The 20,348-nt window shown below is 37.1% G+C and overlaps 1 protein-coding gene across 8 annotated transcripts in view; it reads left to right on the top strand.

Moving 5' to 3' along the window:
- The first annotated feature begins 3,850 nt into the window (after positions 1 to 3,850).
- Positions 3,851 to 20,348, top strand: part of Plekhh2 (pleckstrin homology, MyTH4 and FERM domain containing H2) — a 117,996-nt gene continuing 101,498 nt past the window's right edge. For 4 of the 8 annotated variants that reach the window (XR_204982.4, XM_021253804.2, XM_004839363.4 and 1 more), the window contains exons 1-2: positions 3,851 to 3,973; positions 10,397 to 10,526. Coding sequence is in view for 6 of the 8 variants with exons in the window: in XM_021253804.2 (XP_021109463.1) it covers positions 10,404 to 10,526 (123 nt within the window). In the remaining 2 variants the exon portion in view is untranslated. Of the gene's footprint in view, positions 3,974 to 4,455; positions 4,477 to 4,509; positions 4,719 to 10,396; positions 10,527 to 20,348 lie in introns of those variants that run through there. The other 4 variants (XM_004839361.4, XM_087216432.1, XM_004839364.4 and 1 more) reach the window with 4 other exon arrangements.

Here is a 20,348-nt window from a genome sequence, read left to right as displayed (position 1 = left end):
TTCTCTGGTATTTACCCAGGTCCTTAATCCCTAATCCCTGCTCCCTCCAGCCCTTCCAGTCCCTCTGTCTTTGCTCTCTGCACACAAGTGACCAGCAAACATCCAACAATTTGCAATAACCTCCCTTCTGTGCAGATTACCTTGAAATGTATACCCAAACCCAGACCTTTCTTCCTAATTCAGCCTGGTGAATTTTCTGCTGGTTCTCTGCACCCCAAGTTGTGTTCAGACCCTCAAAGCCAGATCTTATTCTCATTTCCTGTAACTAGTTCTTTGTTCTTACATCCCTAAGGTTAATTGCACTATCCTTTCCCAGTTACAGAGACACAAATCCTCCCACCAAAACTCCCCACTTCTAATCAGATGTCAGATCTTGTAGATTTCATTTCTTAAAAGAAGTTGTATACAGACGCAGTATAGAGGGGTGGTGTCTGTAGAGTGAGGAGTCCTGGTTCCTCTACTTAATGTCATGAAACTTTCAGAAAGTTATTTAATAACCTCATTGGAATGCAGGGTCCCATCTGTCAGATGGAAATAACAATCATACCTCTGCTATGGGGTTGTCACTTGCACAGTGCCTGATGTAAATTATAAGTGCCACTTGTTTGCTATTTCTATCAATTTCACCTCAAAACTTTTAATTCCTATTACAGAATCCAATTTTATTCTCACCACAAGCATCCTAATTCTTATCTTTATTGAATTATTTCTTTGCCTCCTGATTATCAACCCCACCACCTCCACCATTGTCCTCTCTACCATGCTAGATAGAGGACAGATTAAACCGAGTTTTGCTCACTATTACTTCTCTCCACCACCACCCAGCCCAGCTGCCACTAGACTAGTCATTAGCTAGTCTCTTTGACCTACTCTGGCTCTTCTCTAACCTGCTCTCTAAACTCTTGCCAGACCAGCTTTTGCCAGGTCCCAGACAAAAATACTTCACACACTTCAGTGGATTCCCATGCTCTTGGAATGATTTAGTTTCAGCTCTGCTACTCAAAGTGCATCCCTAGGGCTTGTTAGAAATGCAAAACTTTGGTCCACAGACATATTGGTTCTGAGTCTGCATGTAACCAGGTTCCTATTGAAATGCAAGAAGCCCTTTCTTCAAGGCCTCACGTGGGCCTGCCTTATTCCTTCACAGCCATCTTGTGCTGCCCTCTTCCCTCTGCTTATTGTGCCCTTCCTGATGGCCTCCATTTGGCCCCTGATGTCTCAGCCTCCTTCCCACCACAGCCACTGGTGCCCTCAGTTCCCTTCACCTGGAATGTTCTTCCATCATCTCCCCCCATGCTCCTGGTTAATTCTTTCAGATCTCAGCTCAAATGTTGTTCAAAGAAGCCCTCCTTGATTCCTGAGCCTGGGCCTTATTATTTAGTTGTGTAATACCTTCTGGTTTTCCTTGAGGACATTTAATTAAAATGTAATTTTTGGGGGCCAGGGATTTAGCTCAGTGGTTTCGCCGCCTGCTGCGCAAGAGCAAGGACCAGAGTTTGATCCCTGGTACCAAAAAAAAAAAAAAAAAAAGAAGTAATTTTTTATTTATTTGTGTGACTATTCAGTGAATTTTCAGCTTTCTTTCTTGACTGCAGCTCCATGAAGACAGAATATCTGATAGAAATATGTTTTGCTCACCTTTGTATTCCTCACAGCTCAGTACAATGCCTGGAATATCATAAGACTCAAGAAAATGCATCCTTGCCACCTTTGTTCATTCATTCCACAAGTATTTATTGTGTATCTACTACATGCCAGGCATGATGCTAAATGCTGGACATATTAAAGAGCAAAACCAGACAGTGTGTCAACTTTCATGGTACAGTATAATGGGACTAATAGACAAATAATTACAAATAAATGATATACTTCAGCTGAGGCAAATACTTATGAACATCCAGAGAGATTTTCTATCTGCTGCTACCTAATATAAAAACATAAAATTCAACAGATAGTTTTCTTTTTAAAGTAGCTTTATTGAGATAAAGTTTATATAACATACGATTCACTCATGTAAAGTGAAATATCCATGTGTATTTGTACATTGTCAGAATTGTGCATCCATCTCCACACATTTTAGGATGTTTTCATTACCCCAAAAAGCAGCCTCACTCATCTTGGCCATCACCCACATCCTTCCCAGCCCTAGGCAACCACAAATCTACTTACTGTCTCTATGGATTGGCCTATTTTGGACATTTTATATGAATGGGATCATACAATATGTCCTTTTTTGTGACAGGCTCCTTTCATTTAACATAATTTTTCCAAGGTTTTTCCAATGTGTGACATATATTAGTACTTCATTTCTTTTTATCACTGAATAATATTCTATTGTACTGTGTACTTTTTTTTTTTTTAGTGCAAGCAGAAACAGGATGTTGGTCTACTTTTTTCTCTGCGGCCAAACAAATTCAGTTTGTCATGTTTCTAGAAAAAGGTGACAGTAAGTAAATGTTGGCTGAGCTTTGCGAGGGTGGCAGCCGTGTTTAGAAAGCTGCTTTTCATGAGTAATTTTATTCACTCAGTTCTCTTAGTCTATTTAGTATTTCTGACTCACAAACGGAAGTGATTCTATTTTGGCATTCTTTCTTTCTCCTGCTTGGTCTCTACTGACCTGCTGTGTTAAATTATGCAAGTTACTTAAACTCTGTTTATTTAACTCCTGCGTGCTCTGTAAAATAAGTCCAGTCCAGCTTGCTTGTTTGCCAAGGCTGTTTGGAGACAATTTTTCATATGATATGCATCATCAGCTCCCACAGAAGGCAAAAGGAATTTGATGTGTGGGGGTAGTCTGGGATCCAATCCAAAATTAGTGCTCATCTGGAAGAAATATGGAAGCCTGATGCTTGCTTGCTAGGCTTTTACTCGGTTTCACTTACTGCCTTCCTTCTAAGGAACTTTGTAAATCTCTTGTCTTTTGTGGTTTTTTTCTCTATAAGATAAGCTTTTAAAAAAGATAGCAATGGAAAAAGTCTTCTGATACCCTCTATTGGTCAACTGTGAATCAAAGCGAGCACTTTGTCTGACCTAGTTTTGTGACCTGAGGAAGGACTAGAGGTAACACTCAGAATCTGTCCCTCTTCTCTCTCCCTCCCCTCCCTTCCCCTCTCCTCTTCTTTCCCAGAGACTGGCCCCTCTAGGCTCCAGCTTGGGATGGAAAATCTAGCTAGATTTAAATGATCATTCGTCTACTTATGCAATATGCTTTGCTTTCAGACGCTAGTCTAATGGAGAGCTCTGGTGTGGTACCTAAAGTCCAATGAGTAAGTGCCAAGAGGGAAAAAAGAGCAAAAAGGAGATTTCTGCTAAGTGGGGCCACAGTTACGGTTACGAAATATTATTTTGAGCTGTGTCTTAGAGGCTACCTAGGTAGGGATAGCAGGTGAACTCTCCCAATGGGCTTCCTTGGAGTGGGTAGGTATACAGCCCTAGGCTCAGGTGTGTGAGAGGCAGTTGTGAAGAATCAATCTGAACAGGTGGGATGGAGGCCTTGAACACTATTCTAGGGACTCTGCTTTTGGTAATTTAAGCAAAAAGCAGCCAATGAAGATCTCTGGCAAAGTGTACATCAAAACCATTCTTGGGGACAATTAACCCGACAGGAGGATGGATTGGCAAGAGGGAGGCAGGGAAGCTAAGCAAGAGGGCAGTACGACAGTCCAGTCTAGGAAGACGGAATGGAAAAGGGGTGACGGATGTCCGCAACAGGCTGTGAAGTCCAGCCGTGGGAAGGCAAGGGGGAGATCCCTCGCGACTGAACTCCCTCTGGGGTGGGGGCTTGGGAGGAGCCAAGGTTATAGTGGCACCCTCCAGTGACGCCAGGTGGTCGGCGCCGACCTCTGATTGGCTGTGCCTGCTGCCAGTCCCGGGAAGGGGCGGCCCTGCCTCCACCCGCTCGGGGTCCGAGTGAGAACCCGGAGCGCAGGGAGCCCCGGCCAGGCGCCGCGGGGCAACGGGACTCGCTGCTGAGGTAGGCAGGTGGGAAGCGCCCGCAGCCGAAGGGCGACCTTGCACCTCCACCGCCCGTGGAGCCCCGGCCCTCGAGAGCGCACCGCGCGGGGTCTCGACGGGCCGAGGACTGGGGCGCAGCGGGGACCTGAGATGGAGCGCGCGGCCAGGACCGCCCCGAGCCCCCCGCCGCAGTCTCGCGTCCGCCGGCGCCTGGGGGTCGCGGCAGGGTGGGTGGGTGGGTAGGCCGGCGGCCCTACGTCCCCTGGGCTCCTGTGACGTTCCGTGTGAGGACCGGGGCCCCGGTTTCTGGGAGCGCGAGGTGCTGGGGGGCCAGCGGGCAGCCCGGGTCTCCATCCCCGGTCTCCAGGTCCTCGAGGTCCCGAGGCCCCTCGCGGTCGGGGATGCTGCGACGCGGCCCCGGCTTCTGGGAAGCCCCACTGTGATCTCCGAGGCGCAACTTCTCAAAAGTTTACAGAGCCCCTTTCTACACCTCTAGTTGCCGGAACGTCAGAGTGCCCTAAGGTGACCTACCCAGAGCTACCCGGTGCCTGAAGTTAGCAGACCGCTCCTCAGAAGACCGTTTTAGCCGTGCACTGGGCGCTGTGGGGAGAGAAGTGGAACCGTTTGCTCTGCAGACGCGCTACTGCTGAGCTACCTGCAGATCACTCTGCTTTCTTTGTGAAAATTGCAGTGTTTGCAAGCTTGGGCTGCACGGAGTGTGCACCGAGTAGCAGGCTGTTCAGGGCACTGCCTCCCGGGGACAGGTGTGGCCAAAGTGGGGTTAGGTAGTGGTGGTGAGAGTCCTTAAACAAGGCACGTCTTGATCTGGTTAAGAAAAACTTTGTTCCTTAGGGGTGAAAATACAGTTATCTGGTGATCCAATTAATTTGTCCTTTAAGAGGAGAGAACTTAAGAATATGAGAGACTAACCCTGAAGTTCTACTGGGTAGACCTAAGTAGATGAATTCTTTCACTACTTTTTCTTTCCTTTTTGGGATTTGGAAGAGAAACAGGAAGTCAGAGATTGAGAGAAAAGAGCATTCACTCCGTAATTGTAAACAGTTTATTTTGTGTCAGTAAATATTTCCAAAAGTTATTCGAGGTATTTAAAAGCCAAGACTTTTCTGTTCCCTACAGAGAAGGTAGATCACTGTCAAATTCAAAAATCTAGGTATATTTATTTAGAAGTTGATTATAGTTCCCAAAGTTGTAGAGTACTATAATGTCAGGGGAAATGAAAAAGTACTGTGGAAAGTTAAAATTCTAACTACTCAAGATGGTGCACTAACACAGTTACTTTAAACTTGTTAACTAGCTGAAATTATAGAATGAAACAAGGAAATCAGAAATGTAAACCTCAGTGGGGATCATCATCCAACTAATCTGCAGTTGTGAATTTTTTTTATTATGACCTGATTAATATAGATGGCAGATGTTAAATATTGATTTCATAACATTCTTAAGGCTTTACTAGTTCATTATAAAATACACAATTATCATAACTAAAGAAATAAATAGGTGTGTCTAACTTTGAATTTATTGTGTCATTTTCATAGCAAAGTACCTCTAGGTAAGATAATATGTATTATATTTCTCATATTTGAGGTTATTTGGTCATATTATCTAAGTTAATGGTGAAATTTTTGGCAGAGATAACCACTCATAATGATCATATTAAATCTGTAAATGTAGTTCTAGTATATTAGTATATATCCATTTAAACTGCTACTTTTTCTTTATTCATTTGCAAAAATATGCTGTTTTTATTGGGATATAATTCACAAACCTTAAAATTTACCCTTTTAATGTGTGTAGTTCCATGATTTTTAGTATATTTGCAGTTACTCTTAAAGTGTATGATTCAATAATTTGTAGCATATCCTCAACCATCACCACTATCTAATTCCAGAATATTTTCATCATCCCTTAAAGAAACCACATGTCCATTGATATAGTCAGTCCCCATTGCCTTTCTGCCTTCCCCTTTTTTTGTAATAGTGGGGATAGAATCTAGAGCTGTTGCACCGAGCTATATCCCCAGCCCTTTTTGCCCTTAAAATTTTTTTTTAAAAAATTGTGACACAAGGTCTTGCTAAATTGCCCGAGCTGGGCTCAAACTTGTAATCCTCCTGCCTCAGCCTCCCAGAGTGGTGGGATTACAAACATGTGCCATTATTCCTCACTTTGCTCTCTGCGCAAAGCCCCTGGAAACAACTTACCTGTTTTCTATCTTTTTGGATTTGTGTATTCTGGACATTCTATATAAGGGGAATCATATGTTATGTGCCCTTTTATATCTTGCTTCTTTGGCTTGGAATAATGTTTTCAAGGTTCATGTATTATTGTAGCATGTAGTAGTACTTTATTTTTTATGGCTGAATAATGTTCTGTTATATGGATATATCATATTGTTACCCATTGTTTACCCACTCATTTGGTGGTAGACACTTGAATTATGTCCTCTTTTTGAGTATTGTGGATAATGGTGCTATGAACATGTATATACAAGTTTTGGTGTGGCCCATGTATTCAATTCCCTTGGATGTATACTTAGCATTGGATTTTCTGGGGCCTACAGTAACTTTGCGTTTAAACTTTTGAGGAACTGTTAAACTGATCATATAGCAGCTCCAACATTTTTACAATGCCACCAGCAATGTATCAGAGTTCCAATTTATCCTCATTCTTACCAACACTTGTTAGTATTTATTCTTTTTCATTTTATTATATTCATCCTCTTTGATATGAGGGTAGAATGTCATTATGATTTTGATGTTTCACTTTCCTGTATAGATAATGATGTTGAACGTTTTTTATGTGATTATTGGTTATTTGTCTTCTTTGGAGAGGTGTCTACTTGCCCACTTATTAATTGGATTGCCTTTTTTATTGATTGAATTTTATGAGTTCTTTACATATGCTGGACACAAGTCCCTTATCAGGTATATGATTTGTAAATATTTCCCTACATTTTTTAGGTTATTTTTACACTTTCTTGATAGTGTCTTTAAAAAATTTTTTGACAGCATCTCACTATGTAGTTCAAGCTGGCCTTCAACTCACTAGGTAGCCCAGGCTGGCCTCAAACTCGTGGCTATTGTCCTGCCTCTGCCTCCCGAGTTCTGGAATTACTTGGCATGTGCCCCAACACCTGGCTTGATAGTGTCTTTTGAGGCTCAAAATTCTTAAATTTGATGAGGTCTAATTTATCTATTTCTTCATTGATTACTTGGGCTTTCTGTCATATCTAAGAAACTTGCCTAATTCCAAGTCATAAGATTCATACCTGTTTTAAGAATTTTAGAGATTTGACCCTTGCACTTACCGGTAGATCTGTGTTCCATTGTGTGTTAATTTGTGGATATGGTATGAGGTAGGGTCCAAAATACTTTCACTTGCAATTGGGTATCCAGTTGTCCCTGCATCATTTGTTGAAAATACAGTTCTTTCCCCCATTAGTTGTCTTGGTATCCTTGCCAAAAATCAATCGGCTGAAAATATGAGGTTTTATTTCTAGACTCAACTTTCCTCTGTTAATCTATGTGCCTGTTCTTATGCAAATATCCTTATGTTTGAGTACTGTAGCCTTGTAGTAAGTTTAAAAATTTGAACATGTGAGTCCTCAAACTTTTCAGGATTGTTTTGGCGATTCTGGGTCCCTTGAATTTGCAGGTGAATTGTAGGGTGAACTTGTCAATTTCTGCAGAAAATTCTGTGAGAATATTTGTAGTGATTGAGTTGAGTATGTTTATCCATTTGCAAATATCGTCTTCCAATCCATATGTATGCAATTTCTTCCATTTATTTAGATCTTTAATGTCTTTCAATTCAGTTTAGGAGTTTTCAGGGTACAAGTTTTGCACTTGTTTTGTTAAATTTATTCCTAAATGTTTTATTCATGTTGATGCTATTGTAAATGGACTATTTTAGTTTTGGGGCTTTCCTTGTTAGTATATAGAACAATCGATTTTTGTATATTGATCTGGTTTCCCAAAAGCTTGCTAAACTCAATAGATCTGATGTCCTTTTGTGGTTTCCTTAGAATTTTCTATATACATGATCATTTCATCTGCAAATAGAAATAGTTTTTACTTCCTATCCAATCTGGATGCTTTTTTAGTGGAAAAGTGTCAGTCATTTACCAGTAATTATGATGTTACCTGTTGGGCATTTTGTAGATGGCCTTTATGGGGTTGAGAAAATTCCTTGACATTACTAATATGTCCAGTTGTTCTTATTATGTAGGAGTATAGGGTTTTGTCAAATTTGTGTGTGTGTGTGGTTGAAATGATCAGTGGCTTTTGTTTTTTCTATTAATATGGTGCATTACCAGAATTTATTTTCATTTGTTGAAAAATATGTACTCTTTATATTATTTTAAAAACTGTAGCTGAGAGGTAGAGCACTTGTTTAGCATGTGCCAGGTCTTGGATTTGGTCCCCAGCACTGCAAACAAAATGAAGGAAAAAAAAAACCCCTTAGACATTTTACACTAGAATATAAATGAGCTATTTAAAATTTAATCAACATGAAATAGACTTCTTGTTGCTGAGGATTCACGCGTGTCCTTACACTTCTGTGCAGTTATATGAACGACTAATAATTAAGGATATCTGTTTGATGATGGATTTTTATTTTTTAATATTTCATCCATATTTTTCCTTTTCTCTAAAGCAAATAATGAGAGAAATGAAGTAGCAGTAGAATGGTGAAAAAGTTTATATTGACAAACTGCTTTATCTATTCTTAAATTATTGATAGTAAATGCTGATGTGAATAATTAATAGTAAATGCTAATATGGGAAATGAAAGGGGCCATAAGAAAGGCTAATAACCAGGAACAGAAAGAAAATACTCAGAGAACAGTAGGGTAAAGATTTTGTAAAAACAAAGAAACAAGGACAGAGTGAATTTAAGTCCTACAATTTTAAGTTTCCCTCAAACTATGGCTAGAAGTTGTGGACATCTGGAAGCTTTAATATGGTTGGGGTACTCTTAATAAAAATTGTAGCCTTTGTGGGACAATTCAGCTTATTTATTTATTTCTAAATTATTGTGAGACTATGTCAGTTCCGTATTAATGTGAAAACTGACATAAGCACAATAATGGTTATGCTAGAAAAATAATCTTTTTACTGAGTTTTTAGCAGTATGTGGTTTTTAAAAATTGGTATAGGTTTAGGGAGTTGGGTAGTTACACTAAATACTGGGAAAGTATACTTAGCTATGTTTTTATAAAACAAAATAATAGAATAGTACACTTCAACTGCAGTACTATCCACAGTTCTGAGAATTTTACTGTCACAAGTTCTCTGTGACTGGGACTTGGCTCATGCAGAAGATCCATTCTATCAGTTCATAGCAAGGGCAATTCAGAAAGGGGAAATGGAAGGGAGAAGAGGGGAAGGAGAAGTAAAAAGGTTCAAGATGCAATGTGTGTACAGTATGTTACAGTTCCACGGGGTGATTTATGTTTTGCAACCATATGCTAAAATTTTTTTTGTAATTGTGAAGAGCAAAAAAGAGAAAGAAATACATTACTAGGCTATGTATTAAATTAGCCAATTAGACATTAACAAACATTTAAAACTTCTTTCATGAATCACAGAGCCAGAAACAATCATGCTTCCAAAATCAAAGAACATTTTAAAATTTCAAAACCAATTCCCTGGTCTGTCTTTTTCCTTACAGTACTTCTCCATGAGATTAACCTCCTTCAAAAGGAAAATTAGTATCATGGAAAATACTGACTCCAGATTTACTTAAGTAGACAATTCCAAATTTCATATTTATATGTTTTCTCTTATACCAATAAAAGTTATGCAAACCTGTCAGGATCATAATAACTTACCTAGTTAATTCACCAATGAATTTCTAGCTTGAAAGACTTAGCCTGAGCCTGAGCTAAATAAAAATTACTACTAAATTATAGTACAAATCTAAACCACAGTTGTAGCACTCTTATATTTCTTTAGTTTATCATGCTGTTCTTTGAACCAAGCTGTGAGCCTTCTGTAAGTTAAATGTATGGTAAAATTATGAGTTGATAGATTTAAAAAATCTTACTGTTGAGCAGTGTTAAAATAATAATTGTATTTTGTACTGTGCTATTGTATTGTCTAAGTTTTGTTAGAAACAGCAATATTTCATTTGTTCTCATAGCATACCTATGAGGAAGAATGGTTTGTGATGCTCAGCATCCCTCTTTTTCTGGATTGGGTAAACTAAGACCTAGAAAGTTTAAGTAATAGCGCAGAAGGACTTTCACTCTGGTCTCCTGTCTCCCGATAGGCTCTTAAACTATAACAAGGGCTGGAATTTGTCTTAGAATTTAAAACTTGTTTCTCAATGTCATTGGATGATGACTATAGTGTATGCATTGGGCAAATTAATGGACTTCTTGAATGCTAATGTGGTGTGCTGTTGAATGCTTTCTTTTTAGAATAAACATGGCCGAGCTTTCAGAGCCAGAAGGACTGGTAGATTGGAAGGAACGATGTGTAGCTCTGGAATCTCAGCTCATGAAATTTAGAGTTCAAGCGAGCAAGATAAGAGAGCTCTTAGCAGAGAAGGTAAGCTTTTATCCCTGTCCTTTGCTATTAAGTATCAGCTACTTGGGGTCTGAGTCATGTATATTTAAAAAACCTCAGTGTTTGGGGGGTTCAAGCATCTTTAAAACAGTACTGTAATTTGCCAGGTGTAGTGGCATATGCCTATAATTTCAGCACTCCAAGAGGCAGAGGCAGGAGGATTGCAACTTTGAGCCCAGCCCGAGACCCTGTCTCAAAAATTTTAAAAATTTATGCACTTGTGTGTGGAGCTCAGTGCAAATACCCTGGGTTCAGTACCACCAGAAAATTAAATAATTGTATAATTCAACTTTTTGCCAAGTATTTGAAGTTATATTTGGTACATTCTTTCACCAGTGTTAGGGTGGATTAAACAGTAGGGTGAAAAACATTTATTTGCAAATGCTAGTATGATATGTGAAAATTGTGTGTATTTGGTGAATGTGGAGTTCATTTGTTACAGAGAGAAAAGGTTTTTTTCATTTTATTTTAAAGAATTTAATAGCATTTTTATCTACTAAATGTTTAATATCATTTAAAAATGATTATGGAAGAAAATTCCCTTGATGGTAAAATGTATTTATAATGTATCTGAAATTATGCACAACTTATGAATGCGTATTGATTAACTATATGTCATTAAACTATCAGCTAGGCTACAATTGTGTTTACTATAATTGTATGCTTCTCTCTTTTTTAAATTTTTGTTTATTTTTTGGTACTGGGGATCGAACTTGGTCCTTCCGCTTGCGAGGCAGGTGCCAGAACCACTGAGCTAAATCCCCGGCCCTTGTATGCTTCTCTTAATAGTTTTAATAATGTATTTAGAATTTTACGTAGCAGGAGTTTTGATTTTGCAAATATTTGTATAAAACCAATAGTTTTGTTTGTTCATTCATTCATTCAACAAATATTTGTTGAGAGCTAAGTATGTGCCACATACTGTTTTTAATACCATTGTTACATTTGTGAATAAGATAACCCATATTTCTGATTCCAGGAAACTTGGATTCTAGATCTGTGCTGTCTGAAACAGTAGCCACTAGCTACATATGGCTGTTGACAACTAACTTCAAATTGAAATGTGTGGCAAATATAAAAGACACATCAGATTTCAAAGATTTAGTATGAAAGAAGGAAAACATTTCAAAAATAAATTTCTATATTGATTGTGCTGATAATACATACTTTGGGTGCTGGGTTAGGTGGACAAGATTCAGATTAATTTTATCTATTTCTTTTTAGTTCTTAATGTGTATACTAGAAAATTTTAAGTGGCACATGGGGCTCACATTATTTTTCTAGACAGTACTGTCTAGATAGGTGGGTGAATGGTATTTATGGTCATTCTGAACTGATCAGGAGGATTTGCAGGTGGTTTCTTAAACTCTAGTCTGTGTAATCCTTCTGGAATGGAGACTGGTATGCATATCACATCTCCAAAAAGATCTTAAGTCTTCCTTTTGTTGTTAGCCAAGTATCTCTTAGAAGTATTCTAATAAAAGCCAATGAAAACATCATTCCATTTAAGTCTTCATATTCATCATTGTAAATGTTTGTACTTTAACACCTTTTATATGGAAAGACTTAGGTTATCCTGTTCTTTCTGGGTCAAGGATGACCCAGTAATGGCCTTGCAGAATAAACCTTCCATGTACTGTACTATATTTATTGATATTATAATAAAAATTATAGCTTGAAAAAAAATTCTCACTTTGAATATCTTCAAGTAGGGGAAACTTATTCTAACTCACAATTAGGACTCATCTTTGTCTTTTGCGCTTTTCTTAAAAAAATCATTTCTATGTTGTACTGTGATCTATCTAGTATTTTCTGCAACCTCAAACTCATCATATAGTGATTGTGCATAGACCCACCAAGTCTGCCCTTGTTGCTGATCCTCCTGGACACTTTCCAGTTACTGTCTTAGCCTCTCACTGGTTGACACTATTGAGTTCAGCCTTCTCAGAATTTTCTTGGTTTCCTTGACCTCTGTACACTCTTAGTTTTCTTATGGATTAAATAGAAGTGATATTGATTTGGGTTCCAATTTGTTGAACTTTAAATCTTACCGCCACATTTATGCTGGTCTTTAGAAAGCACACTGCAGCAAGTTTCTTTATGAGCGTCCATTTTTAAAAATTATAAAAGGCTTGTTTTCTTTTAAGTAAAATTGTTAAGTAGCTTTTTAAAATTTTCAAATCTATGTGGTACTTGATTTAATATTTTCTTTAGAAATGGTATCAAGAGGAATATTGCTCTTTTAGTTGTGGTTTCTTTTTTCTCTTTTTTTTGTCTGTAATTGTATCTGTGACTTAAATCCTTTGACAGTTGTAAGAGATAGAATTATTCAGATGCATTTTACACATTGGAAGGTGGATAAGTATGCCAAGTTACTCATAGTTTCCTAGTAAATATGTTCAACTCCAAAATAGGAGTAAGGATTTTCACAATATTTTCTGTTATATTTCACTATAAAATATTTCTCTCAGGTTTAAAAATTCTTTTCGGTAGCCACCTATCTATAATAAAAATATTTAATATTTATTAATTTATTATGTGTTAAGCACTTTATAGGTATCATTTATTTAATATGCTTAACAACTTGTGAAATAATAAGTTTTGTTGACTCCATTTTATAGATTAGGAAAGTGATGCTAATTATGTGCCAAGAAATCACTCGTGAGATATATATGATATATACATATACATATATATTTATGTGTGTGTATATATATATATGTGTATATTAACTTTTTATGTCTTCCAACAATGTTTGTTTGTTTCTTTTTGAGACAGGGTCTTGCTATGTAGTTTAGGTTGGCCTTGAACTCACTATGTAGCCCAGGCTGGCCTTGAACGTGCAGCAATCCTCTTGCCTCAGTCTCCTGAGTACTGAGATTACAGGTGGCACCACCACGCCCAGCTCTTCCAACAATCTTATAAGGTAATATTACCCATATTTACACAGGATGAAATTTAGACACAGAGAAGTTATTTCAGTTGCCTGAGTTCAAACTAAAAAGTGGTAGAGTCAAAATTTGAACCTAGGCATTCCATCTCTAACACGTAAGTGATTAGGTATTACCTTATATAGCCTCTATAACCTTATTTCATTACCACCCTCCTTGCTTTCTCTGATACATCTACCCATTCATCGATTCTGTCAGTGTTTCTAAGAGCCAATTTGAGTCAAGTGTTACATTCCTGAGACAAATCTGATCTCATCTGCAACCTTTAGTTTTGTATTAGGACCAGTATGCTCCAGGGCTTCTCTTAAATACCTCTCAGTGTCTTCCCTGACATGGATGTAGCCCCAAGGCTGAAGATTCTCGAGAGAATACTAATTTAATTCTTTAGCTCTTTGCCAGGGATTTTTGCCAACTTCTCTTCCCTGCAACAGTTCTGGTTCCCAGTTCTGTTTTATTGCCACTGGCTATAGGCAACTAACTCTAAGTGCCAAATATGGTTCCTAAGTTTTTCTACAGCTATTATGTGTGTGAGGTAGTTACTATCATCTCCAATTTAAAATTAACATTAAGGTGGAGGGTAATTGATTTGAATGTCCAATATTAAATTATTACACAGTTAACAAATAGTAGAACTGCCATTAAGTCTTAGTTCTTTCAGATTCATGGTTCAACTAATAGAGTACAGGCACATAGCTTTGACTCATTACTACTTTCTTCTTTCTTTTTTTTTTTTTTTGGTACTGAAGATCAAATTCAGGACCTTGAGCTTACAAGGCAGGCATGGTACCACTGAGCTAAATCCCTGGCCCTCTTTCTTTTCTTTTTCTTCAGTGGTACAGATCAAACTCAGGGCCTTATACATGCCAGGCAAGTGCTCTACCCAGAGCTACATTTCTAGACCTTCTTATATCTTTCTAGTTAAGTGTATGAGAAGATGATATTAATGTGATTACAAATCCATCTGTGGTGGCTCATGCCAACAATCCCAGCCTCAGGAGGCTGAGGCAGGAGAATCGCATCAAGATCAAGGCAGCCTGGGCTACATAGTGAGTTCAAGGCCAGCCTGCACTAAATAGCAAGACCTTGTCTCAAAAAAAAAAAAAAAAGATTACAGAAACATATGGAAGGAAAAATTGTATGAATATCTCAGAGTATTTGTATAATTATAAATGGATTTTAATAATGTATATGTTGTATGTCTTGAAGATGGAGTAGAATACATGAGATTTTAAAGACAAACCATTTTTGCACCCACTTTTTTTTCCATCACAATTTCCAAGTAACTTAGAATACTGAAGCTTATGAAGAAAAAGGCCTTATTGAAGCCTTAGGCAAGTGCTGCTGTAAGTGGGAGAGGTCTTTAGAGGAATTTAAGGAATGGTGTTGGAAATATCCTTAGTATGCCAAATATAAACTCTTCAGGGAAGCTGAGATTTAAGTAGTTTTCCTACTTTACAATATTACTACTTAGTTTTCTGAGTCAGGGAGGGAAACATGAAAGCTTCCTTTTAAGTCAAAGTGAAATGTTATTTCTTTTGAGTTAGATTTTCAGTGAAAAGGAAAAGGAGAAAAATATGAAGAATTTATGCTTTGGCATCAGTATGGCCCACATAACCTAATGCTGCCATTACTAGAAGGAGCATGGCCATCCGGGATCTCCTGCCACTTGGCCTTCCTTTCATGAATATGATTCCCCGAAGCAGTCTAGGAATGATTTGAGAAATAAGGAGTGCGTGCACTGGAACCGCGGAGTGTATGCTTTTGCACAGTAGTCCAGCACAATACCACAATGAACCTATTTCAGTTACATCGCCCCTCAGTTACTCTGGTGGTTCACCTAAGGTTGCACAATATGTAGTGGAAATTTTACATATACTAACAACGAACCTTACAAGCTAATTTAAATGTCACTTTTGGAATAACTGGGTGAAGATATTTATTATAATAAAAATTCTAAAAATGTTTGGTGATAAAACCTTTCATGAGGTCTGGGGAGAAAACAGTGAGAAAGAGGAACCACAGTACTTGGTTTTGAATTGCTGAACACATCAGTGAGTATGAAGGTCCTAAAGCATTCAATCTCCATTAACCAAGTCGTTGAACTAGTTTACTTGTGTGCTATGCTTGCAACAATGCCATGATCTCTGAGTATAATGTTATAATGTTATGATTCAACTCAGAGGCAGACTCCACTCTGCAACAGAGGGTACTTTTATAGAAATAAATCAAGTAAAGTTTCAAATTTATTACTTCATTTTGTTATTCTGTAAGTAGCCTATAAATAAAATACAGTATTTTTGTCTAAAACTTGATATTGGGCAGTTAATCATTCAAGTTCTTTTTTTAAGCTGGATTAGTATGGATTGATTATAGATTTGACCCAAGGTTTACATTATAGGCTACATTGCAAAGTAAAAACTTACATGAATATGACCTGCATTGCTTTTCTGATTACTTTGCAACGTTATTTTTTCCAGTTTGAATGATTTTGAAAAGAAATAATTACATACTACTCTGACGTTTGAACTGGTTTTAAAGTGTTCTAAGTTTTATCACATAGCCTTAATAATGTATATTTACATTAATGTAATATGAACATTCAGTATTTATGATCTGTAATATAGATTGTGAAGAGTGGTGGTTTCCATCTATCAATTACTGTTTTTGGGAAAAGAACTAAAGCTGTTGTTCATTTATTCATTTTCTTCTTTTTACTTCATTTGTTCACGAAACATTTATTGAGTTTCTATTAGGTACTATTCATCATCCAGCCTCAACCATTGTTGTATAAGTAGATACTATACCCAACATCTGGAGATAGTGCTTAACTGTTTCCTGTCCAGTGATGGAACTGTTAGAATCTTAAATTCGAGATTTAGTTTCTTTTGGTTATATCTCTTTACCTCTGTTTCTTTCTACGATAGCTTCCCTGAAAACTCTAAGTCTTTTATGGGTGTTGATATTATTGTAAGTTACCAGTAAAAGATTCCTAGGCTGAAAGAACAGCAGACTAAGGACCAAAATAAAGTCCAGTGCCCTCCAGTTAAGAATTTTGTGGGTTTTATGTATTTGGGGTGGGTTTTCCTATGGTTCTGTATTACCATACATTATGTATATAGTTTACAAATATCAGAACAGCTATGGTTCAATGAAAAGAACACTAGAAAATCAGAATATGAAGGTTGAAGTCCCAGCTGTGTCATAGGCTGGGAGTATAAACTTATATAAAGTATATGCATTCTGAACTGTTTCTTAATCTTTATCAAGCAAATAATAAATTTCATTTTATGACAGGGCTGTGAAGTAATGTATTTGAAAGTTTCTTGATCCTAAAGACTAATTAGAATTTCTAAAAAGTTCTCTTCTGTTCCCTATTTTTCTTTCCTTTGAAATTATTTTTCTGTTTTTGTGTTTGTTATTGTTTTCAGGTTACAAGCTTTTCTCAAATGTCTGATGATTTTTTTTGGTGTTTATATTTAGGAATGGCACATCTGTATTTAGGATGGCTGATTGCTGTGTATAAATAATCAGTACTGGTCCATGTCAGCTTTGCTAGGGTGAATGTGTGGCAGACTGTCTATAAGATCACATGCTCCTAATGCCACAATTGTTGGATGAGTGTGCTCCAAACAATTTATTAAATTTGTAAGAAAAGAAACTCAATTTTTTTATAAGAAATGCTTCATTGCTGGACATTTGGAATATAGGGATAAATTTGAAGACTTCAGGAAATTAGTTGATTCTAAAAGGCCACATATTTCTATCAGAACCCACTATTTTCAGTGTGACACATCATTCCTCCTTTAGGTCTTTACAAGGTTCCTCAGGGCATCTGGCTCTCAGGAGGAGGACCTCAGAAACCTCTGAGCCTTATTCTAGGTTGTGCTTTCCATCATCATGCCTTACCAAAACTGGAGGAGAATTAAGTGAGTATCTGAAAACTTTCAGAGAGAAAAAAAACAGGTCACATATGAAGGATCAGGAATTAGAATGGTTTTAGACTTCTCAAAAGCAACATTGCAAATTAGGAGACAATGAAACCAGGTCTTCAGAATTCCAAAGGAAAGTTATATCAAACTCAAATTTCTGTTCCAAGGCCAATTTTGAATTTTATTTGAAGGTAGAAAAATAAAAATATTCTTAAGACATACAAGGTCCCATGTAACCATTCTGTACGATCTCCAGCAGGATGTACTCCATTGAAAGGAGGAAGTAAACCAAGCCCAAGGGCAACATGGGATAAAGGAAATAGGAGATCCATTGTGGTAGAAAGTTTCAGGGTCCACCCAAGAAGACAGCTGTGCCAGACAGAGGGAGCCCATCCATACTAGCACAGGTCAGAGATTCTAGGAGCAGCTTCAAGAAGAAGAAATTGGTAGAAGACCGGATGTGAATAAAAATCTTGAGTGATAATTTAGACAGTGGTGGAAATTTGAAGTTGAATTATTAGTAAGTTCATAAAAAGCTAAACAAAACCCTTAACTCTAGGGGGAAAAATCATATAGGAAAGAAAAAAGTAACTCTAGTTTGCACCATGGTTTAGCTATGTATGAAAGTCACATACATATTGTAACTATCATATACAGTCATGCTAATACTAATCCTGAATAGTGATTTAATAACAGGTGAGATATAATGATATTGAGAGGATGGGAGATATAACATGAATCTCTGTTGATGGCAAGGAGAACAAAGAGCTATATCCTTATTTCCCATTAAGGAAGTGAAAGGGCCAGGGACTTAGCTCAGTAATGCTGCCACCTGCCTCGCAAGCGCAAGGTCCCGAGTTTGATCCCCAGTACCAAAAAAAAAAAGGAAGTGAGTAGGGAATTGCTAAACAACAACAACAAAGTCAACAGAATAGAAGCATGTTATTTAGAACAGGAAGGCAAATATTAAAAGAATTAGGTAGAAAAGTATACTTATTTTATAAATAAATACTTTTGAATTAGTTGACATGTATTTATGATTTTGATATACATGTATGGAAAAATAAAAAATAAATCAAGTTGTAAAGTAAATAAACCTGTTTATTCTTTTTTTTTTCTGGTAATGATTGGAAATTTTTTCTCCTTATTTTGAGACCAAGGCTCACTAAGTTGCTAAATTGCCCAGGCTGGGGTTGAACTTGCAGTGCTCCTGGCTCAGCCTCCCAGAGTGCTGGGATTATGGGCTTGTGCCATCAGCACCCTGCTCGTTCAGTCTTTCAGGGGGAAATCTTAATGGGATGATTCCATGGAAATCATTGTTGAAACAAAATAATTATTTTAAGTTTTCACACTATGTCAACAAGAATTTGCTTTATATATTTTATATATTTGCTTTATATATAATGTTTATATATTCCCTTTTATATATTGATATTAGATGTTAGATGCTTGATGAATTATTCCATTTATAGTTATTGACTAATTTTATTACTCATAAAACTTTTGTAGATGTAATAACTTATTCCTTTATTCCCTTTATTCCTTATCTCTTGCCTCATAATAGCCTCCTTTTCATGTTATCTTTTTTAGATTCCACATGTTAGGCAGAACATGAGCTCTTTGTCAGATTTTCTTCATGCACCCCTCCTCTCATCCTTTTTTGCACCTTGGTGGTTTTGGAAGCTACCAGTTGAATTTCTTTTCTTTTAAGTGCAACTACTTGCGTTACTCATCTTTTGTCACTATAACAATGAAAGAATCAAGTTAAAAAGAGAAGAGGTTAGTTTTGACTCTGAATTCTGGAGGTTCCCATGCATCATTGGTTGGCTGTGTTGCTTTTTGCCTGTGGTGAGACAAGACATCACGGTGGGTGCATGTGGTGGAGCAAAACCACAACTAGAAAGACAAGTTGTCCCATCTTGTCCTACAGAGAGAACTAGTGTTTTTTTCCAATATGACCGCAAAACTGCCTACTTTGAAAGCATGTGGTAGTGTGGGGATGGGTTGAAATAGGGCTTGGTAGAAGCACATTTTGGGTAGGATGAGTAATACAATTGAAGGAGATCTTTCATCCTGGAGAATTCAGCCCTCAACACCCTGTGGCCTGCCATGGCTTTGCAACAAAACAGCAGCAGACTTTTGATCAGTAATATTAGATGCATTTTCATAAAAAGAAAAAATACAGTTTCAATCTCAAGAAAAGTCTTTCTCCTAAAGTTAACCCACCATTGTGCCATTAATATTTCATCATATATTTAATCTGGAATGTATTGTGATTTAAGTTGACATTTTAAACTTCAAAACAAAGCAATTCTATAATGTTTAATTGTATGATATTTATCCACAACTTGTTTGTTCATTTAGTAGTTGATGGACATTTTGGGTTATTTCCAGCTTGGGCAATTATGAGTAAAGCTGCTATAAACATTCCCTTATTAGGGATTTGTGTGGATATATGTCTTTATTTCTCTTAGGTAAACACTTAGAAGTGGAGTTCTGGATCTATGCTAAGTATATGTTTAACTTTATAAGACCTCATTAAACTGTTTCTAAAGAGACTATCATTTTGCATTCCTACCAGCAGTGTTTGAGAATTCTATTTGTTCTTCATCCTTACTGGCATTTGGCATTTCCAGTCTTTTTAGTTTTAGCTATTGTAGTAGATGTGTAGTGGTATTTCATTGTAATTCTAATCTGTGTTTTTCCAATAAATAATGATGTCAGGTACTTCTCATGTATTTCTTACCATCTGTATTTATTCTGTGGTAGTCTATTTAAATCTTTTGTCCATTTTTATTTTTATTACTTATTTATTTGCCATATTGAATCAATATTTATTTCAGGACATGCTATATCAAAATAAAACAAAAGAGTCAAACCTCACTTTTTACAATACTATTGTATTATAAAAGCACTTTACAACT

This window comes from Heterocephalus glaber, unplaced genomic scaffold, assembly GCF_053883595.1.
Source record: "Heterocephalus glaber isolate CG9 unplaced genomic scaffold, H.glaber_assembly_v1.0 deba00001457, whole genome shotgun sequence".
Lineage (NCBI taxonomy): Eukaryota > Metazoa > Chordata > Mammalia > Rodentia > Bathyergidae > Heterocephalus > Heterocephalus glaber.
The sequence above is the reverse complement of the archived record's forward strand: the minus strand, read 5'-3'. Positions and strand labels throughout refer to the sequence as shown.